Source organism: Bombina bombina, chromosome 6 (genome assembly GCF_027579735.1).
Source record: "Bombina bombina isolate aBomBom1 chromosome 6, aBomBom1.pri, whole genome shotgun sequence".
Taxonomy (NCBI): Eukaryota; Metazoa; Chordata; class Amphibia; order Anura; family Bombinatoridae; genus Bombina; species Bombina bombina.
Window position 1 is genome coordinate 812,754,670 of NC_069504.1, and position 21,589 is coordinate 812,776,258.

The following is a 21,589-nucleotide window of genomic DNA, read 5'->3' on the forward strand; positions in this document are numbered from 1 at the left end:
TAGGAATGTATATCCCATACGTCACTAGCTCATGGACTCTTGTTAATATGAAAGAAATGAATTTATCAGGTAAGTTCTTACATAAATTATGTTTTACGTACCAAGCCTGGTTTTCTTCCAAAAGTGGTTTCCAATAAGAATATTAACCAGGAAATAGTTGTTCCTTCTCTGTGTCCTAATCCAGTTTCTAACAAGGAACGTCTGTTACACAATCTTGATGTGGTTCGTGCTTTGAAGTTTTATCTAAAAGCAACTAAAAACTTCAGACAAACATCGTCCTTGTTTGTCGTCTATTCTGGCAAGAGGAGAGGTCAAAAGGCGACTGCGACCTCTGTCTTTCTGGCTGAAAAGCATCATCCAGTTGGCTTATGAGACTGCTGGAAGGCAGCCTCCTGAACGAATTACAGCTCACTCTACTAGAGCTGTGGCTTTCACATGGGCTTTCAAGAATGAGGCTTCTGTTGAACAGATCTGTAAGGCAGCGACTTGGTCTTCACTGCATACATTTGCCAAATTTTACAAATTCGATACTTTTGCTTCTTCGGAGGCTATTTTTGGGAGAAAGGTTTTACAAGCAGTGGTGCCTTCCGTTTAGGTTACCTGACTTGTTCCCTCCCTTCATCCGTGTCCTAAAGCTTTGGTATTGGTTCCCACAAGTAAGGATGAAGCCGTGGACCGGATACACCAATGTAGGAGAAAACAGAATTTATGTTTACCTGATAAATTTCTTTCTCCTACGGTGTATCCGGTCCACGGCCCATCCTGGCATTTTGGTCAGGTTTAAATTTATTTTTGTAAACTACAGTCACCACTGCACCCTATGGTTCTCCTTTTTCTCCTAACCGTCGGTCGAATGACTTGGGGGCGGAGCCTGAGGGGAGCTATATGGACAGCTCTGCTGTGTGCTCTCTTTGCCACTTCCTGTAGGGATTGAGAATATCCCACAAGTAAGGATGAAGCCGTGGACCGGATACACCGTAGGAGAAAGAAATTTATCAGGTAAACATAAATTCTGTTTTTTGTTTTTTTTTTCTGACATTTTATTTTTTCTCCTATTTTCCGGGCCCCTGCATCATATGACAGACATCAGCCAATCACAGACTAGTATACGTATACCCTGTATGCTTTTGCACATGCTCAGTAGGATCTTGTTCTCCAGAAACTGTGCAAATATAATATTCTGCAAAATTTGATAATGGAAGTAAATTGGAAAGTGTCTTAAAACTGCACGCTCTTTCTGAATCATAAAAAATTATTTTGACTTGAGGGTCTCTTTCAATGAAAAATGATTTATTGGTCAGTATAAATGTATAATGTTCTCTCCCATCTTTGTTCTTCATTATATTTTTGTCTCATGTTTACATCTTCTTTTCCATCTATATTTTCTTGCTTCCTTCTTGTCTCTTTTCTCTTCCCCATCTTTCTCTCACTTTTGTACATCATCATCTTCTTATTTCAATTTTTTTAATTACTTTATTACCTTATCTAGGTTATGGATGGTCGTAGACCTTCTGGGGGAAAGTTGGAAGTGTGTGTCAGGATTCGAGAACCTCTTACATCTCAGCAACTAAGCAGCAGCACTGAAAAATGGCTGGTCATAGACCCTATTGCCTTTCCTCCGGTAACACTCCCTAAATGTATAGCCAATGTAATGCACACAGTTGCATGTGTAAGCAAAATAGTTTTAGTGCACTATTGCTTGCATATAACTTCATATATGTATTTAACCCCCTGCATAAAAAAGTCTCCTCCACAGCAACAATGCCCTCCTGGGAGTTATCTGAACACATCTGTTTAGACAATGACAAGAGACAAATGTATGTAGTCACCAGTTAGTGCCCAAATAAAGAGATGTACATTCTCTGACAGTGGATACAAAGAGCGCAAAGTAAATGTTATAATATAAGTGAATTTAAAAGGGTCTTAAAATGACATGGTCTATCTGGATGATAATTTTGACTTTCATGATCCTCTAAAGGTCTTTTGTTTAAAAAAAAAAGTTAAATCAAAATAAACATAAAAAAGACAGATTGTTTTGAAAACCCATAAACAACTTACTTATTTTCTTGCAAAATGAGAAGTGTAGTCACTGCATTTAGTGAGATAAGGGAGCTACCATTCTAAAACTTAAGTTCTACTGTCACATGATTTTTGCAGCATCAGTCATCTACTGATTATGGGTAAGAAACTGATTGGAGGTAGTGCAGGTGCCTCCTATAAACCCCTTCAAAGGAATAGCTACTAGGGATGTGCATTCGTAATAAAAAAAATTATAATTTTCATAAATGAAAATTAATATCTGAGTGAATGCACCAGCAACATTTAAAGAAAGCTAAAAAAATATTGACACAATTTTTCAGTATTCGTTAATTTTCTTTGAATTACTTTTAAGGGGTTAATACTTACCTAATTCACTCTGGATATCGAATATATATGTGGAGTTCCAAGAGGTGAGGAATAGCTACATCAGATAGAAAAACGCATAGACGGTTCTCTCTTTAATTTATATAAAATGAGTTAATATAAGTGAAAATATTATAAAACATAGGTGCGGGATATACAGGCTGGAACTTCTCAGTAGTCCAACACATTGACACTGGCAAGTCTTGGAATTTGATTGTAGAAAGCTCTCAAATCCTAAATAAGGGAGACGCTAACAAACATAGCCCAGCACTCTGGATATCACGAAAACCCGATCCTCTTCTTGCCAGAACCCCGGCCATGCTAACACGTGGCTTAGCACGCTCGGCTCCCAGGACCTGCACTAAACTCCTGATAACGCGGCCAGGCCTGTGGCAAGAAGAGGATCAGGTTAGCGTGCTCTCCAGAGCGCGTTGGGTAATATTATAGCTACAGGTAAACTATAACTTTTAAACAAAATGAATACGGAATAGTACAGCCAAACGAATTTCCTTGATTATTCTGAACGAAAATTTAATACAAAAAAAAAATCATTTTGGCTGCACAAGTCTAATAGCTGCTTCTCTGCCTTCCTGCAGAGATCACAGCCCCTTGTGGGGATGTGACATGAAGTAATGCACCCTGCACAAATGACTTTAATAAATTAAAGGTAAAATCCTTTAAAATGGTGCATAATACATATTTAAATAATTTCTATTACATATAATCCACTGTTTAGTGCTTTTAATTACAACAATTAAACTGACTGTCTATCTTTTTTAAGTAGTTATGAAGTTTGTTTATCTTACAGGTGTCTTCTTCAAAACCCAAACCTCCAACCCCTGTAAATTCTGGATCCAGAAGGTTGGTACATGACCTAGAGATAAAGAACTGCATGTTGCCACATCTTTCACTTTGACTCATATTTCTCATATTCTCTTCTAGTCCTCAAACTCTGCACAGTTTGAGTGTTCTGGCCTATGAAAAAGAGAAACTAGAAAAGAAGGTTAGAGGTTGTTTTTTTTTTGGGGGGGGGGTGTTATATGTGTCCTTTCTTCATGTTTGTCTGTTCTTTCGTCATTCTTTCTCCATTGCCCACCATTCCTACTTTATTCGATTTATTCCTTTTTTTTTCTCTAGATCTTCATGTACAAGCAGCAGCGCCGACCCGTTCCAGATGACCTGATTTCTCTGGTCAATGATGTCACACAGCGAAGCCAGCAACTAATACAGCAGCTGAGGCAAGGAGGAAGTTCTTTTCGAGCTGGTATGAGTCTATATGCATTCATGTTTTACCTGTTTTTATTGTTTTGCAATATTGTTCCTAATGGCCATTCTTCTTACTTTCACTTTCTTTACTGTACATCTACACCCATCACTTCTGTTTACGTTCTTTATTTCCTAGCCTCTCGTGATATTTTTTTTATTTATTTTTTAGAATATGTCCATCAATTAGAACGTTATCTACAATTTTATGGAGAGTCTGCACGACGACTTGGACAAGATGGAAATCGGGTGCGCTTTAGACTTGACATTTTAATAGATGGGTTACAGTGTTCTCCACGTAAAATTTAGCCTGCTGGCTGGCATTATGCAGTAGATGGGTGGGGAGCAGTGTAATACATTGCAATAGTATAACAATTTTCTGTTATTTATAAATACTTAAAGGGCCATAATACCCAAATGTTTAAACACTTGAAAGTGATGCAGTATAGCTGTAAAAAGCTGACTAGAAAATATCACCTGAACATCTCTATGTAAAAAAGGAAAGATATTTTACCTCAAAAGTTTCTCAGTAGCCACATCCCATTGTAAAGGACTTCTAAGCAACAAATCAATATGTCTGTCCCGGGACAGCAGAAAGAGTGAGCTTAAGTGCACACTCATCTTATTTCCCTATTCAGTGTAAGGAAGTTTACAATGAAATCTCATGAGAGTTAAGTCAAATCTCATGCGATCACAGTAAAAGAGTTCACGACCTCAGCACTGTTGATGCTGATTGGCTGCTGTTCATTTCTTCATTTTTTTTTATTTTATTTTACCTGCAGCTGGGAGCAGCTGAGTATAACTTTCTACACAGAACTTACTCTGCTGAGCTCAGGAAATTGTGAGGTAAAATATCTTCCTTTTTTACATGGAGATGCTCAGGTAATATTTTCCTGTCAGCTTTTTACAGTTATACTGCATCAGTTTCAAGTGATTTAGCATATGAGTATTATGTCCCTTTAAGCTATCCACAGCACAAATTAATTGCATAATTTAAAATAAATTGATTTAATTAAAATTTGTGCAACAGATATTGAAAACATTTAATAGCAAAGGACAGTCTACACCCGATTTAAATTAATCCATACCTGGACCTCATTGCATGTCCTGTAGCTTACAGTCATTATTGTAGCATTCTCAAAATTGTCAGTGGCTCAGCCACTTAAAATTCTGATCTTGAAATTGGGCATCCATGCAAGTAGACAATGATCTAGCTTTCAGGTATAGCTGGCCTAAGGTAAACATTCAATACTTTTTTTTTAATTTATTTATTTCTTTCATGTAATTAACAAGAGTCCATGAGCTAGTGACGTATGGGATATACATTCCTACCAGGAGGGGCAAAGTTTCCCAAACCTTAAAATGCCTATAAATACACCCCTCACCACACCCACAAATCAGTTTTACAAACTTTGCCTCCAAGGGAGGTGGTGAAGTAAGTTTGTGCTAGATTCTACGTTGATATGCGCTCCGCAGCAAGTTGGAGCCCGGTTTTCCTCTCAGCGTGCAGTGAATGTCAGAGGGATGTGAGGAGAGTATTGCCTATTGAATGCAGTGATCTCCTTCTACGGGGTCTATTTCATAAGGTTCTCTGTTATCGGTCGTAGAGATTCATCTCTTACCTCCCTTTTCAGATCGACGATATACTCTTATATTTACCATTTCCTCTACTGATTCTCGTTTCAGTACTGGTTTGGCTTTCTACAAACATGTAGATGAGTGTCCTGGGGTAAGTAAGTCTTATTTTCTGTGACACTCTAAGCTATGGTTGGGCACTTTATTTATAAAGTTCTAAATATATGTATTCAAACATTTATTTGCCTTGACTCAGAATGTTCAACTTTCCTTATTTCCAGACAGTCAGTTTCATATTTGGGATTATGCTTTAAATTATCATATTTTGTCTTACCTCAAAAATTTGACTTTTTTCCCTGTGGGCTGTTAGGCTCGCGGGGGCTGAAAATGCTTCATTTTATTGCGTCATTTTTGGCGCGGATTTTTTTGGCGCAAAAATTCATTTCCGTTTCCGGCGTCATACGTGTCGCCGGAAGTTGCGTCATTTTTTGACGTTATTTTGCGCCAAAAATGTCGGCGTTCCGGATGTGGCGTCATTTTTGGCGCCAAAAGCATTTAGGCGCCAAATAATGTGGGCGTCTTATTTGGCGCCAAAAAATATGGGCGTCGCTTTTGTCTCCACATTATTTCAGTCTCATTTTCATTTGCTTCTGGTTGCTAGAAGCTTGATGTTTGGCATTTTTTTCCCATTCCTGAAACTGTCTTATAAGGAATTTGATTTATTTTGCTTTATATGTTGTTTTTTCTCTTACATATTGCAAGATGTCTCACGTTGCATCTGAGCCAGAAGATACTACAGGAAAACCACTGCCTGCTGGATCTACCAAAGCTAAGTGTATCTGCTGTAAACTTTTGGTAGCTATTTCTCCAGCTGTTGTTTGTATTAATTGTCATGACAAACTTGTTAAAGCAGATAATATTTCCTTTAGTGATGTACCATTGCCTGTTGCAGTTCCCTCAACATCTAAGGTGCAGAATGTTCCTGATAACATAAGAGATTTTGTTTCTGAATCCATAAAGAAGGCTTTGTCTGTTATTTCTCCTTCTAGTAAACGTAAAAAGTCTTTTAAATCTTCTCTCTCTACAGATGAATTTTTAAATGAACACCATCATTCTGATTCTTTGGACTCTTCTAGTTCAGAGGATTCTGTCTCAGAGATTGATGCTGATAAATCTTCATATTTGTTTAAGATGGAATTTATTCGCTCTTTACTTAAAGAAGTACTAATTGCTTTAGAAATAGAGGATTCTAGTCCTCTTGATACTAATTCTATACGTTTGGATAAGGTTTTTAAAGCTCCTGCGGTTATTCCAGAAGTCTTTCCTGTTCCTAATGCTATTTCTGCAGTAATTGCTAAGGAATGGGATAAATTGGGTAATTCATTTACTCCTTCTAAACGTTTTAAGCAATTATATCCTGTTCCGCCTGACAGGTTAGAATTTTGGGACAAAATCCCTAAAGTTGATGGGGCTATTTCTACCCTTGCTAAACGTACTACCATTCCTACGTCAGATGGTACCTCGTTTAAGGATCCTTTAGATAGAAAAATTGAATCTTTTCTAAGAAAAGCTTATCTATGTTCAGGTAATCTTCTTAGACCTGCTATATCATTGGCTGATGTTGCTGCAGCTTCAACTTTTTGGTTGGAAACTCTAGCGCAACAAGTAACAAATCGTGATTCTCATGATATTATTATTCTTCTCCAGCATGCTAATAATTTCATCTGTGATGCCATTTTTGATATTATTAGAGTTGATGTTAGATTTATGTCTCTGGCTATCTTAGCCAGAAGAGCTTTATGGCTTAAGACTTGGAATGCTGATATGGCTTCTAAATCAACTCTACTTTCCATTTCTTTCCAGGGAAACAAATTATTTGGTTCTCAGTTGGATTCTATTATTTCAACTGTTACTGGTGGGAAAGGAACTTTTTTACCACAGGATAAAAAATCTAAAGGTAAAAACAGGGCTAACAATCGTTTTCGTTCCTTTCGTTTCAACAAAGAACAAAAGCCTGATCCTTCGTCCTCAGGAGCAGTTTCAGTTTGGAAACCATCTCCAGTCTGGAATAAATCCAAGCCTGCTAGAAAGGCAAAGCCTGCTTCTAAGTTCACATGAAGGTACGGCCCTCATTCCAGTTCAGCTGGTAGGGGGCAGGTTACGTTTTTTCAAAGAAATTTGGATCAAATCTGTTCACAATCTTTGGATTCAGAACATTGTTTCAGAAGGGTACAGAATTGGTTTCAAGATGAGACCTCCTGCAAAGAGATTTTTTCTTTCCCATGTCCCAGTAAATCCAGTGAAAGCTCAAGCATTTCTGAATTGTGTTTCAGATCTAGAGTTGGCTGGAGTAATTATGCCAGTTCCAGTTCCGGAACAGGGGATGGGGTTTTATTCAAATCTCTTCATTGTACCAAAGAAGGAGAATTCCTTCAGACCAGTTCTGGATCTAAAATTATTGAATCGTTATGTAAGGATACCAACGTTCAAGATGGTAACTGTAAGGACTATATTGCCTTTTGTTCAGCAAGGGAATTATATGTCCACAATAGATTTACAGGATGCATATCTGCATATTCCGATTCATCCAGATCATTATCAGTTCCTGAGATTCTCTTTTCTAGACAAGCATTACCAATTTGTGGCTCTACCGTTTGGCCTTGCTACAGCTCCAAGAATTTTCACAAAGATTCTCGGTGCCCTTCTGTCTGTAATCAGAGAACAGGGTATTGTGGTATTTCCTTATTTGGACGATATCTTGGTACTTGCTCCGTCTTTACATTTAGCAGAGTCTCATACGAATCGACTTGTGTTGTTTCTTCAAGATCATGGTTGGAGGATCAATTTACCAAAAAGTTCTTTGATTCCTCAAACAAGGGTAACCTTTCTGGGTTTCCAGATAGATTCAGTGTCCATGACTCTGTCTTTAACAGACAAGAGACGTCTAAAATTGATTACAGCTTGTCGAAACCTTCAGTCACAATCATTCCCTTCGGTAGCCTTATGCATGGAAATTCTAGGTCTTATGACTGCTGCATCGGACGCGATCCCCTTTGCTCGTTTTCACATGCGACCTCTTCAGCTCTGTATGCTGAACCAATGGTGCAGGGATTACACGAAGATATCTCAATTAATATCTTTAAAACCGATTGTTCGACACTCTCTAACGTGGTGGACAAATCACCATCGTTTAATTCAGGGGGCTTCTTTTGTTCTTCCGACCTGGACTGTAATTTCAACAGATGCAAGTCTCACAGGTTGGGGAGCTGTGTGGGGATCTCTGACGGCACAAGGAGTTTGGGAATCTCAGGAGGTGAGATTACCGATCAATATTTTGGAACTCCGTGCAATTTTCAGAGCTCTTCAGTTTTGGCCTCTTCTGAAGAGAGAATCGTTCATTTGTTTTCAGACAGACAATGTCACAACTGTGGCATACATCAATCATCAAGGAGGGACTCACAGTCCTCTGGCTAAGAAAGAAGTATCTCGAATTTTGGTTTGGGCGGAATCCAGCTCCTGTCTAATCTCTGCGGTTCATATCCCAGGTGTAGACAATTGGGAAGCGGATTATCTCAGTCGCCAAACGTTGCATCCGGGCGAATGGTCTCTTCACCCAGAGGTATTTCTTCAGATTGTTCAATTGTGGGGGCTCCCAGAGATAGATCTGATGGCCTCTCATCTAAACAAGAAACTTCCCAGGTATCTGTCCAGATCCCGGGATCCTCAGGCGGAGGCAGTGGATGCATTATCACTTCCTTGGAAGTATCATCCTGCCTATATCTTTCCGCCTCTAGTTCTTCTTCCAAGAGTAATCTCCAAGATTCTGAGGGAATGCTCGTTTGTTCTGCTAATAGCTCCGGCATGGCCTCACAGGTTTTGGTATGCGGATCTTGTCCGGATGGCATCTTGCCAGCCATGGACTCTTCCGTTAAGACCAGACCTTCTGTCACAAGGTCCTTTTTTCCATCCGGATCTGAAATCCTTAAATTTAAAGGTATGGAGATTGAACGCTTGATTCTTGGTCATAGAGGTTTCTCTGACTCCGTGATTAATACTATGTTACAGGCTCGTAAATCTGTATCTCGAGAGATATATTATAGAGTCTGGAAGACTTATATTTCATGGTGTCTTTCTCATCATTTTTCTTGGCATTCTTTTAGAATACCGAGAATTTTACAATTTCTTCAGGATGGTTTGTATAAGGGTTTGTCCGCAAGTTCTTTGAAAGGACAAATCTCTGCTCTTTCTGTTCTTTTTCACAGAAAGATTGCTATTCTTCCTGATATTCATTGTTTTGTACAAGCTTTGGTTCGTATAAAACCTGTCATTAAGTCAATTTCTCCTCCTTGGAGTTTGAATTTGGTTCTGGGAGCTCTTCAAGCTCCTCCGTTTGAACCTATGCATTCATTGGACATTAAATTACTTTCTTGGAAAGTTTTGTTCCTTTTGGCCATCTCTTCTGCTAGAAGAGTTTCTGAATTATCTGCTCTTTCGTGTGAGTCTCCTTTTCTGATTTTTCATCAGGATAAGGCGGTGTTGCGAACTTCTTTTGAATTTTTACCTAAAGTTGTGAATTCCAACAACATTAGTAGAGAAATTGTGGTTCCTTCATTATGTCCTAATCCTAAGAATTCTAAGGAGAAATCATTGCATTCTTTGGATGTTGTTAGAGCTTTGAAATATTATGTTGGAGCTACGAAATCTTTCCGTAAGACTTCTAGTCTATTTGTTATCTTTTCCGGTTCTAGGAAAGGCCAGAAAGCTTCTGCCATTTCTTTGGCATCTTGGTTGAAATCTTTAATTCATCTTGCCTATGTTGAGTCGGGTAAAACTCCGCCTCAAAGAATTACAGCTCATTCTACTAGGTCAGTATCTACTTCCTGGGCGTTTAGGAATGAAGCTTCGGTTGACCAGATCTGCAAAGCAGCAACTTGGTCTTCTTTGCATACTTTTACTAAATTCTACCATTTTGATGTATTTTCTTCTTCTGAAGCAGTTTTTGGTAGAAAAGTTCTTCAGGCAGCGGTTTCAGTTTGAATCTTCTGCTTATGTTTTTTGTTAAACTTTATTTTGGGTGTGGATTATTTTCAGCAGGAATTGGCTGTCTTTATTTTATCCCTCCCTCTCTAGTGACTCTTGTGTGGAAAGATCCACATCTTGGGTAGTCATTATCCCATACGTCACTAGCTCATGGACTCTTGTTAATTACATGAAAGAAAACATAATTTATGTAAGAACTTACCTGATAAATTCATTTCTTTCATATTAACAAGAGTCCATGAGGCCCACCCTTTTTTGTGGTGGTTATGATTTTTTTGTATAAAGCACAATTATTCCAATTCCTTATTTTATATGCTTCGCACTTTTTCTTATCACCCCACTTCTTGGCTATTCGTTAAACTGATTTGTGGGTGTGGTGAGGGGTGTATTTATAGGCATTTTAAGGTTTGGGAAACTTTGCCCCTCCTGGTAGGAATGTATATCCCATACGTCACTAGCTCATGGACTCTTGTTAATATGAAAGAAATGAATTTATCAGGTAAGTTCTTACATAAATTATGTTTTTTCTCCTACCAGGATGCTGCTAAAGAAGCTTTATACAAGAGGAACCTTGTTAGTAATGAGGTATGCTAAGTTGGGAACATGAACAGAATGGGGTATGTGTGTGTATGTATATATTGCTTGTATTACACATTTGTATTAAGAAAAACACACTTCCTATACACTCAAAATGAAGAAGAAGCTCTAAAAGCTTTAAAAGGAAAAGCTCCTCCAGGACTTGCACACCTCTATTTAAGCTTTTTCTTTCTAATGACACGGTGAGTCCACGGATCGTCATTAATTACTGTTGGGAATATCATTCCTGGCCAGCACGAGGAGGCAAAGAGCACCAAAGCAGAGCTGTTAAGTATCACTTCCCTTCCCACAAACCCTATTCATTCTCTTTGCCTGTAGTGCAAGGAAGAGGTTTTCTTCCTAAGGTGGTTCGGACAGAGATTTTTGTTCCTTCTCTCTGTTCTAATCCTTCTTGTGATAAAGAAAGTTTGTTGCACAGCTTAGATGTTGTGCGGGCCCTTCGATTTTTATCTACAGGCTACGAAGTACTTTGTCTTCTTTATTGTTTGTTGTTCTTCTCAATAGGCATAAAGGCTAGAAAGATTTTGCCACTTTTCTTTCTCTCTGGTTGAGAAGTGTTATTCGTCGGGATTTTAAGTTTGCTGGACAGCAGCCTCCTGAGATGATTACAGCTCACTCCACTAGGGTGGTGGTTTCTCCTTGGGCCTTCAAGTAAGGTCTATAAATTTGCTTCTTTTAACTCGGCTGAGGTTGTTCTGGGAGAAAGGGTCTTCTAGCAGTGGTACCTTCTCTTTAGGTTACCTGTCTTGTCCCTCCCGTATCATCTGTGTCCTCTAGCTTGGGTATTGATTCCCAACAGTAATTAATGATGATCCGTGGACTCACCGTGTCATTAGAAAGAAAACAAAAACAGAATTTATACTTACCTGATAAATTACTTTCTCCAACGGTGTGTCCGGTCCACGGCGTCATCCTTACTTGTGGGAATATCTCTTCCCCCAACAGGAAATGGCAAAGAGTCCCAGCAAAGCTGGCCATATAGTCCCTCCTAGGCTCGGCCCACCCCAGTCATTCGACCGACGGACAGGAGGAAAAAATAGGAGAAACCATAGGGTGCCGTGGTGACTGTAGTTAGAGAAAATAATTCATCAAACCTGATTAAAAAACCAGGGCGGGCCGTGGACCGGACACACCGTTGGAGAAAGTAATTTATCAGGTAAGCATAAATTCTGTTTTCTCCAACATTGGTGTGTCCGGTCCACGGCGTCATCCTTACTTGTGGGAACCAATACCAAAGCTTTAGGACACAGATGAAGGGAGGGAGCAAATCAGGTTACCTAAACGGAAGGCACCACGGCTTGCAAAACCTTTCTCCCAAAAATAGCCTCCGAAGAAGCAAAAGTATAAAATTTGTAAAATTTTGCAAAAGTGTGCAGTGAAGACCAAGTCGCTGCCTTACATATCTGATCAACAGAAGCCTCGTTCTTGAAGGCCCATGTGGAAGCCACAGCCCTAGTGGAGTGAGCTGTGATTCTTTCAGGAGGCTGCCGTCCGGCAGTCTCATAAGCCAATCGGATGATGCTTTTAAGCCAAAAGGAAAGAGAGGTAGAAGTTGCTTTTTGACCTCTCCTTTTACCAGAATAGACGACAAACAGAGAAGATGTTTGTCTGAACTCTTTTGTAGCTTCTAAGTAGAATTTTAGAGCACGGACTACATCTAAATTGTGTAGCAAACGTTCCTTCTTTGAAGCTGGATTCGGACACAAAGAAGGTACAACTATCTCCTGGTTAATATTTTTGTTGGAAACAACCTTTGGAAGAAAACCAGGCTTAGTACGCAAAACAACCTTATCTGAATGGAACACCAGATAGGGCGGAGTACACTGCAGAGCAGATAACTCAGAAACTCTTCTAGCAGAAGAAATAGCAACCAAAAACAAAACTTTCCAAGATAACAACTTAATATCTATGGAATGTAAAGGTTCAAACGGAACCCCTTGAAGAACTGAAAGAACTAGATTTAAACTCCAGGGAGGAGTCAAAGGTCTGTAAACAGGCTTGATCCTAACCAGAGCCTGAACAAATGCTTGAACATCTGGCACAGCTGCCAGTCGTTTGTGTAGTAAGACAGATAAGGCAGAAATCTGTCCCTTTAGAGAACTTGCAGATAATCCTTTATCCAAACCTTCTTGTAGAAAAGAAAGGATCTTAGGAATCTTTATCTTATTCCATGGGAATCCCTTGGATTCACACCAGCAGATATATCTTTTCCATATTTTATGGTAAATTTTTCTAGTTACCGGTTTTATGGCTTGAACCAGAGTATCTATCACAGAATCTGAAAACCCACGCTTTGATAGAATCAAGCGTTCAATCTCCAAGCCGTCAGCTGGAGGGAGACCAGATTTGGATGTTCGAATGGACCCTGTACAAGAAGGTCCTGTCTCAAAGGTAGCTTCCATGGTGGAGCCGATGACATATTCACCAGGTCTGCATACCAAGTCCTGCGTGGCCACGCAGGAGCTATCAAGATCACCGAGGCCCTCTCCTGCTTGATCCTGGCTACCAGCCTGGGAATGAGAGGAAACAGTGGATACACATAAACTAGGTTGAAGGTCCAAGGCGCTACTAGTGCATCCACTAGAGTCGCCTTGGGATCCCTGGATCTGGACCCGTAGCAAGGAACCTTGAAGTTCTGACGAGACGCCATCAGATCCATGTCTGGAATGCCCCATAATTGGGTCAACTGGGCAAATATCTCCGGGTGGAGTTCCCACTCCCCCGGATGGAAAGTCTGACGACTCAGATAATCCGCCTCCCAGTTTTCCACTCCTGGGATGTGGATCGCAGATAGGTGGCAGGAGTGATCCTCCGCCCATTGTATTATTTTGGTCACTTCTTTCATTGCCAGGGAACTCCTTGTTCCCCCCTGATGATTGATATAAGCAACAGTCGTCATGTTGTCTGATTGGAATCTTATGAATCTGGCCTTTGCTAGCTGAGGCCAAGCCCTGAGAGCATTGAATATCGCTCTTAGTTCCAGAATGTTTATCGGGAGAAGAGACTCTTCCCGAGACCATAGTCCCTGAGCTTTCAGGGATTCCCAGACCGCGCCCCAGCCCACTAGACTGGCGTCGGTCGTGACGATGACCCACTCTGGTCTGCGGAAGCTCATTCCCTGGGATAGGTGGTCCAGGGTTAGCCACCAACGGAGTGAATCTCTGGTCTTCTGATCTACTTGAATCACTGGAGACAAGTCTGTATAGTCCCCATTCCACTGTTTCAGCATGCACAGTTGTAATGGTCTTAGATGAATTTGCGCAAAAGGAACTATGTCCATTGCTGCAACCATCAACCCTACTACTTCCATGCACTGAGCTATGGAAGGACGTGGAACTGAATGAAGAACTTGACAAGCGCTTAGAAGTTTTGACTTTCTGACATCTGTCAGAAAAATCCTCATTTCTAAAGAATCTATTATTGTTCCCAAGAAGGGAACTCTTGTCGACGGAGACAGAGAACTTTTTTCTATGTTCACCTTCCATCCGTGAGATCTGAGAAAGGCCAGAACGATGTCTGTATGAGCCTTTGCCTTTGAAAGGGACGACGCTTTTATTAGAATGCCGTCCAAGTATGGTACTATTGCAATGCCCCTCGGTCTTAGAACCGCTAGAAGGGACCCGAGTACCTTGGTGAAAATCCTTGGAGCAGTGGCTAACCCGAATGGGAGGGCCACAAACTGGTAATGTTTGTCCAGAAAGGCGAACCTTAGGAACTGATGATGTTCTTTGTGAATAGGAATATGTAGGTACGCATCCTTTAGATCCACGGTAGTCATAAATTGACCTTCCTGGATTGTAGGTAGAATCGTTCGAATGGTTTCCATTTTGAACGATGGTACCCTGAGAAATTTGTTTAGGATTTTTAAATCCAGAATTGGTCTGAAAGTTCCCTCTTTTTTGGGAACTACGAACAGATTTGAGTAAAATCCCATTCCTTGTTCCGCCATTGGAACTGGGTGTATCACTCCCATCTTTAACAGGTCTTCTACACAATGTAAGAATGCCTGTCTCTTTATTTGGTTTGAGGATAAGTGAGATATGTGAAACCTTCCCCTTGGGGGTAGTTCCTTGAATTCCAGAAGATAACCCTGAGAAACTATTTCTAGCGTCCAGGGATCTTGAACATCTCTTGCCCAAGCCTGAGCAAAGAGAGAGAGTCTGCCCCCCACTAGATCCGGTCCCGGATCGGGGGCTACTCCTTCATGCTGTTTTGTTAGCAGCAGCAGGTTTCTTGGCCTGCTTACCCTTGTTCCAGCCTTGCATCGGTTTCCAGGCTGGTTTGGTCTGTGAAGCATTACCCTCTTGCTTAGAGGATGCAGAATTAGAGGCCAGTCCGTTCCTGAAATTACGAAAGGAACGAAAATTAGACTTATTCTTGGCTTTGAAAGGCCTATCTTGTGGGAGGACGTGGCCCTTTCCCCCAGTGATGTCTGAGATAATCTCTTTCAATTCTGGCCCAAAGAGAGTTTTACCCTTGAAGGGGATATTAAGCAATTTTGTCTTGGATGATACATCCGCTGACCAAGACTTTAGCCAAAGCGCTCTGCGCGCCACAATTGCAAACCCTGAATTTTTCGCCGCTAATCTAGCTAATTGCAAAGCGGCATCTAAAATAAAAGAATTAGCCAACTTAAGTGCGTGAACTCTGTCCATAACCTCCTCATATGGAGTCTCTCTATACTGAGCGACTTTTCTAGTTCCTCGAACCAGAACCACGCTGCTGTAGTGACAGGAACAATGCACGAAATGGGTTGCAGAAGGTAACCTTGCTGTACAAAAATCTTTTTAAGCAAACCCTCCAATTTTTTATCCATAGGATCTTTGAAAACACAATTATCCTCGATAGGAATAGTAGTGCGCTTGTTTAGAGTAGAAACTGCCCCCTCGACCTTAGGGACTGTCTGCCATAAGTCCTTTCTGGGTTCGACCATAGGAAATAATTTCTTAAATATAGGAGGGGGGACAAAAGGTATGCCGAGCTTCTCCCACTCCTTATTCACTATGTCCGCCACCTGCTTGGGTATAGGAAAAGCGTCGGGGTGCACCGGAACCTCTAGGAACTTGTCCATCTTGCATAATTTTTCTGGAATGACCAGGTTGTCACAATCATCCAGAGTAGATAACGCCTCCTTAAGCAGTGCGCGGAGATGTTCTAATTTAAATTTAAATGTCACAACGATACCAAATGAAGCCTTCTAGGAACTTTTCCAACTACTTTCAGATCCTCACACATGCATCTGCATGTCTTGCTCTCAAAAGTAACTGCGCAGTAATGGCGCGAAAATGAGGCTCAGCCTACAACTGGGAAGGCCCTTCCTGACTGGAAAAGGTGTCTAACATAGTGCCTGACGTTAAAAAACGTTCCCCAAGTTTATAAGTGTGAATTACCAGCATAAACATGTATAAAATGCCCAAATAAAGCAATCGATTTTGCCCATAAAAGTGTCTACCAGTTTTATAGCCCATATTAAGCCCTTTATTCTGTTTGAGACTAAGAAAATGGCTTACCGGTCCCCATGAGGGGAAATGACAGCCTTCCAGCATTACACAGTCTTGTTAGAAATATGGCTAGTTATACCTTAAGCAGAAAAGTCTGCTAACTGTTTCCCCCAACTGAAGTTACTTCATCTCAACAGTCCTATGTGGAAACAGCAAACGATTTTAGTTACTGTCTGCTAAAATCATCTTCCTCTCACAAACAGAATTCTTCATCTTTTTCTGTTTCAGAGTAAATAGTACATACCAGCACTATTTTAAAATAACAAACTCTTGATAGTAGAATAAAAAAACTACAACTAAACACCACATACTCTTAACCATCTCCGTGGAGATGTTGCCTGTGCAACGGCAAAGAGAATGACTGGGGTGGGCGGAGCCTAGGAGGGACTATATGGCCAGCTTTGCTGGGACTCTTTGCCATTTCCTGTTGGGGAAGAGATATTAGCACAAGTAAGGATGACGCCGTGGACCGGACACACCAATGTTGGAGAAATGTATGCTTACCTGATAAATTTATTTATTTCTTGACACGGGGAGTCCACGGCCCTCCCTGTTTTTTCAGACAGGTTTTTTTATTTTATATAAACCTCAGGCACCTCTGCACCTTGTGTTATTTCCTTTTTCTCCTTTTCCTTCGGTCAAATGACTGGGGTTTGTGGGTAGGGAAGTGATACTTAAACAGCTCTGCTGTGGTGCTGCAGGCCAGGAGTGATATTACCAACTGTAATTAATGATGATCTGTGAACTCACCGTGTCAAGAAAGAAAGAAAAAAGAAATTTATCAGATAAGCATTTTTTTTTTTTTTTTTTTAAATTAATACAATAAACCTGAATAACTTTTCTCTTAATGCCCCTTCAAAGAATTGGAATCCTTCACATTATTTTGTCCTTATTTGGAGAGAGAGAGAAAAAAAGAGAGGGGAAAAAAAAGGAGAGACAGAGAAAGGTAGAGAGAGAGACAGAGGAATGAAGAAATAAAGAGAGAGGAAGGAGGGGGAGAGAGAAAGAGACCACATGCAAGGCATTTAAAAATATGTAATCAGCAAGCCAACGCCCATGACTAGCTGCTCAGTCTCCACACATTGCAGCCCAGGACTTGCTGACAATTGAGACCCCCACATACTGCACAAACGTTCAGGTTAGGGCCAACATTACTGGCTTTAATTCTGGCAGTGGCTCAGGGTTCTTGAGTGCCGGGATTTCAGTAGATCCACATCTAACTGTGGGCCAGTTCTCCTCCCTCTTTCCTCTGCGCCAGTTCGGAAAGGGACACAGAGGACTGGGAGAGAGAGAGGGTTGGGAAAAAGAGAGACAGACACAGAGGAACGGGGAGAGAGACAGAGGAAAGGGAGAGAGAGAGAGACACGCAGAGAAAGGGGGGAGAGAGAGAGACACAGAGAAAGGGGAGAGAGAGAGACAGAGAAAGGGGGGAGAGAGAGACACAGAGAAAAGGGGGAGAGAGAGACAAAAGAGGATGGGGAGAGACAGATACAGAGGAAGGGGGGGGCAGATTGAGACCGACACAGAGGAAGGGGAGAGAGGGAGAGACGAAGAGGAACGGGAGATAGAGAGAGATAGGGGAGAGACAGGGACACAGAGGAAGGGGGCGCAGATTGAGACACACAGAGGAAGGGGAGAGGGAGAGAGAGACACAGAGGAAGGGGAGAGACAGATACACAATAAAACAAAAACTATGGGCGCCTAAAAGGCAAGTCTGAAGAGAAATTTTATATATGGTATATATAAATATAAAATATATATATATTTATTTAGGTTATCGCATACAATATGTAAAAGAGAAAATCACATACGTCTAATTTCAAGAAAATATTAAACAGCAAATATTACAGTTGATATTAGTTGATTAGCAGCAATTTGCAAAATAAATAAATAAATGTGTGGGCTAAAAAACATCAAAAACACAAATATGCAAATATGCACCTGAAAAGTAAAAGTTAAATACAGTTAGAAGCACCATATGTATCTAACTGTATTTTAACTTTTACTTTTCAGGTGCATATTTGTATATTTGTGTTTTTGTTGGTTTTTAGCCCACACATTTATTTATGTATTTTTCTCTTGCAAGATGTATCAAGTCCACGGATTCATCCATACTTGTGGGATATTCTCCTTCCTAACAGGAAGTGGCAAAGAGAGCACCCACAGCAGAACTGTCTATATAGCTCATCCCTTAGCTCCACCCCCCAGTCATTCTCTTTGCCTACTCTAAGTACTAGGAAGGGTAAAGTGAGGGTGGTGACAAAAATGTTAGTTTTTATTTTCTCAAGCAAAAGTTTGAGTTTTTAAATGGTACCGGTGTGTACTATTCACTCTCTGGCAGAAAAGGGATGAAGATTTCTGCAAGGAGGATGATGATCTTAGCACTTTGTAACTAAGATCCACTGCTGTTCTCACAAAGGCTGAGGAGTACAGGAAAACTTCAGTTGGGGGAACGGTTTGCATGCTAAGCTGCATTGAGGTATATTCAGTCAATTTTTCTCCTGTTAAGTGTAGTCAGTCCACGGGTCATCCATTACTTATGGGATATTAACTCCTCCCCAACAGGAAGTGCAAGAGGATCACCCAAGCAGAGCTGCTATATAGCTCCTCCCCTCTACGTCACACCCAGTCATTCTCTTGCACCCAACTAATAGATAGGATGTGTGAGAGGACTGTGGTGATTAAACTTAGTTTTTATATCTTCAATCAAAAGTTTGTTATTTTCAACGGCACCGGAGTGTGTTGTTTTCTTCTCAGGCAGAATTTGAAGAAGAATCTACCTGAGTTTTGTGTATGATCTTAGCGGACGTAACTAAGATCCATTTGCTGTTCTCGGCCATTCTGAGGAGTGAGGTAACTTCAGATCAGGGGACAGCGGGCAGGTTCACCTGCAAAGAGGTATGTTGCAGTATATTATTTTCTAAGGAATGGAATTGACTGAGAAAATACTGCTAATACCGATATAATGTAAGTACAGCCTTAAATGCAGTAGTAGCAACTGGTATCAGGCTGATATGTATGTATGTTTACACTTAAGTATTTCTGGGGAATGGCACTTCACTGGGAAAATACTGTATGCATATAACTTTTAGCCTAACTTGCAGTGTGAGCGACTAGCAGCAGGCTTTTAATGACATTTCATAAATTAGATTTTAAACGTTTGCTGGCATGTTAAATCGTTTAATTATCTGAGGTACTTGGTGAAAAATTGTTTTGGGCGTTATTTTCCACATGGCTGTCGTTTGTTTTGAATTAAAACAGTTTACTGAGCTTCCCTCACTGTTGTATTGTGAGTGGGAGGGGCCTATTTTGGCGCTTTTACTACGCAACAGAAATTCAGTCACAGTCTGCATTTTTCTCCCTGCATGATCCAGGACGTCTCCACAGAGCCCAGGGGTCTTCAAAACTAGTTTTGAGGGAGGTAATCACTCACAGCAGACCTGTGAGACTGTGCTTTGACTGTGATAAAAACGCTTATATTTTCAATTGTTATCCGTTTTTTCTGATATTAAGGGTTAATCATCCATTGCTAATGAGTGCAATCCTTTGCTAAATTTATGCTTTTACTGTGAAAATTTGGTTTCTATAACTAATCCGGTTCATTGTTATTCAACTGTGACAGTTTTTGTGTGCTTCTTAAAGGCACAGTAACGTTTTGCATATTGCTTGTAAATTTAGTTGAAAAGTATTTCCAAGCTTGCTAGTCTAATTGCTAGTTTGTTTAAACATGTCTGACACAGAGGAATCTCTTTGTGCAATATGTTCAAAAGCCAAGTTGGAGCCCAATAGAAATTTATGTACTAATTGCATTGATGCTACTTTAAATAAAAGTCAATCTGTACATGTTAAGCAACATTCACCAGACAACGAGGGGGAAGTTATGCCGACTAACTTGCCTCACGTGTCAGTACCTGCATCTCCCGCTCAGGAGGTGCGTGATATTGTAACGCCAAGTACATCAGGGCGGCCATTACAAATCACTCTACAAGACATGGCTAATGTTATGACTGAAGTTTTGTCTAAATTGCCAGAACTTAGGGGTAAACGAGATCACTCTGGGGTGAGAACAGAGTGCGCTGATAATGCTAGGGCCATGTCTGATACTGCGTCACAATTTGCAGAACATGAGGACGGAGAGCTTCATTCTGCGGGTGACGGATCTGATCCAAATAAACTGGATTCAGACATTTCAAATTTTAAGTTTAAGCTGGAAAACCTCCGTGTATTACTAGGGGAGGTGTTAGCGGCTCTGAATGATTGTAACACAGTTGCAATCCCAGAGAAAATGTGTAGGTTGGATAAATATTTTGCGGTACCGACGAGTACTGACGTTTTTCCTATACCTAAGAGACTTACTGAAATTGTTACTAAGGAGTGGGATAGACCCGGTGTGCCTTTCTCACCCCCTCCTATATTCAGAAAAATGTTTCCAATAGACGCCACCACACGGGACTTATGGCAAACGGTCCCTAAGGTGGAGGGAGCAGTTTCTACTTTAGCTAAGCGTACCACTATCCCGGTGGAGGATAGCTGTGCCTTTTCAGATCCAATAGATAAAAAGTTAGAGGGTTACCTTAAGAAAATGTTTGTTCAACAAGGTTTTATATTGCAACCCCTTGCATGCATTGCGCCTGTCACGGCTGCGGCAGCATTTTGGTTTGAGTCTCTGGAAGAGACCCTTGACTCAGCGCCATTAGATGAGATTACACACAAGCTTAAAACCCTTAAGCTAGCTAATTCATTTATTTCTGATGCCGTAGTGCATTTAACTAAACTTACGGCTAAGAATTCCGGATTCGCCATTCAGGCACGCAGAGCGCTGTGGCTAAAATCCTGGTCAGCTGATGTAACTTCTAAATCTAAATTACTTAACATACCTTTCAAGGGGCAGACTTTATTCGGGCCCGGTTTGAAAGAAATTATCGCTGATATTACGGGAGGTAAAGGCCATGCCCTGCCTCAAGACAGAGCCAAACCTAGGGCTAGACAGTCTAATTTTCGTGCCTTTCGTAACTTCAAGGCAGGAGCAGCATCAACTTCCTCTGCTCCAAAACAGGAAGGAGCTGTTGCTCGCTGCAGACAAGGCTGGAAACCTAACCAGACCTGGAACAAGGGCAAGCAGGCCAGAAAACCTGCTGCTGCCCCTAAGACAGCATGAAGTGAGGGCCCCCGATCCGGAAACGGATCTAGTGGGGGGCAGACTCTCTCTC

At 40.8% G+C, this 21,589-nt stretch overlaps 1 protein-coding gene across 1 annotated transcript in view; it reads left to right on the forward strand.

The window, feature by feature from the left end:
* CC2D1A (coiled-coil and C2 domain containing 1A) overlaps positions 1–21,589 on the forward strand; it is a 259,462-nt gene that overhangs the window by 219,508 nt on the left and 18,365 nt on the right. Inside the window, exons 24-29 of the mRNA XM_053718166.1 lie at positions 1,490–1,621; positions 3,212–3,264; positions 3,346–3,406; positions 3,541–3,667; positions 3,839–3,915; positions 10,819–10,866. Of these exons, the coding sequence (XP_053574141.1) occupies positions 1,490–1,621; positions 3,212–3,264; positions 3,346–3,406; positions 3,541–3,667; positions 3,839–3,915; positions 10,819–10,866 (498 nt within the window). The remainder of the gene's footprint in view (positions 1–1,489; positions 1,622–3,211; positions 3,265–3,345; positions 3,407–3,540; positions 3,668–3,838; positions 3,916–10,818; positions 10,867–21,589) is intronic.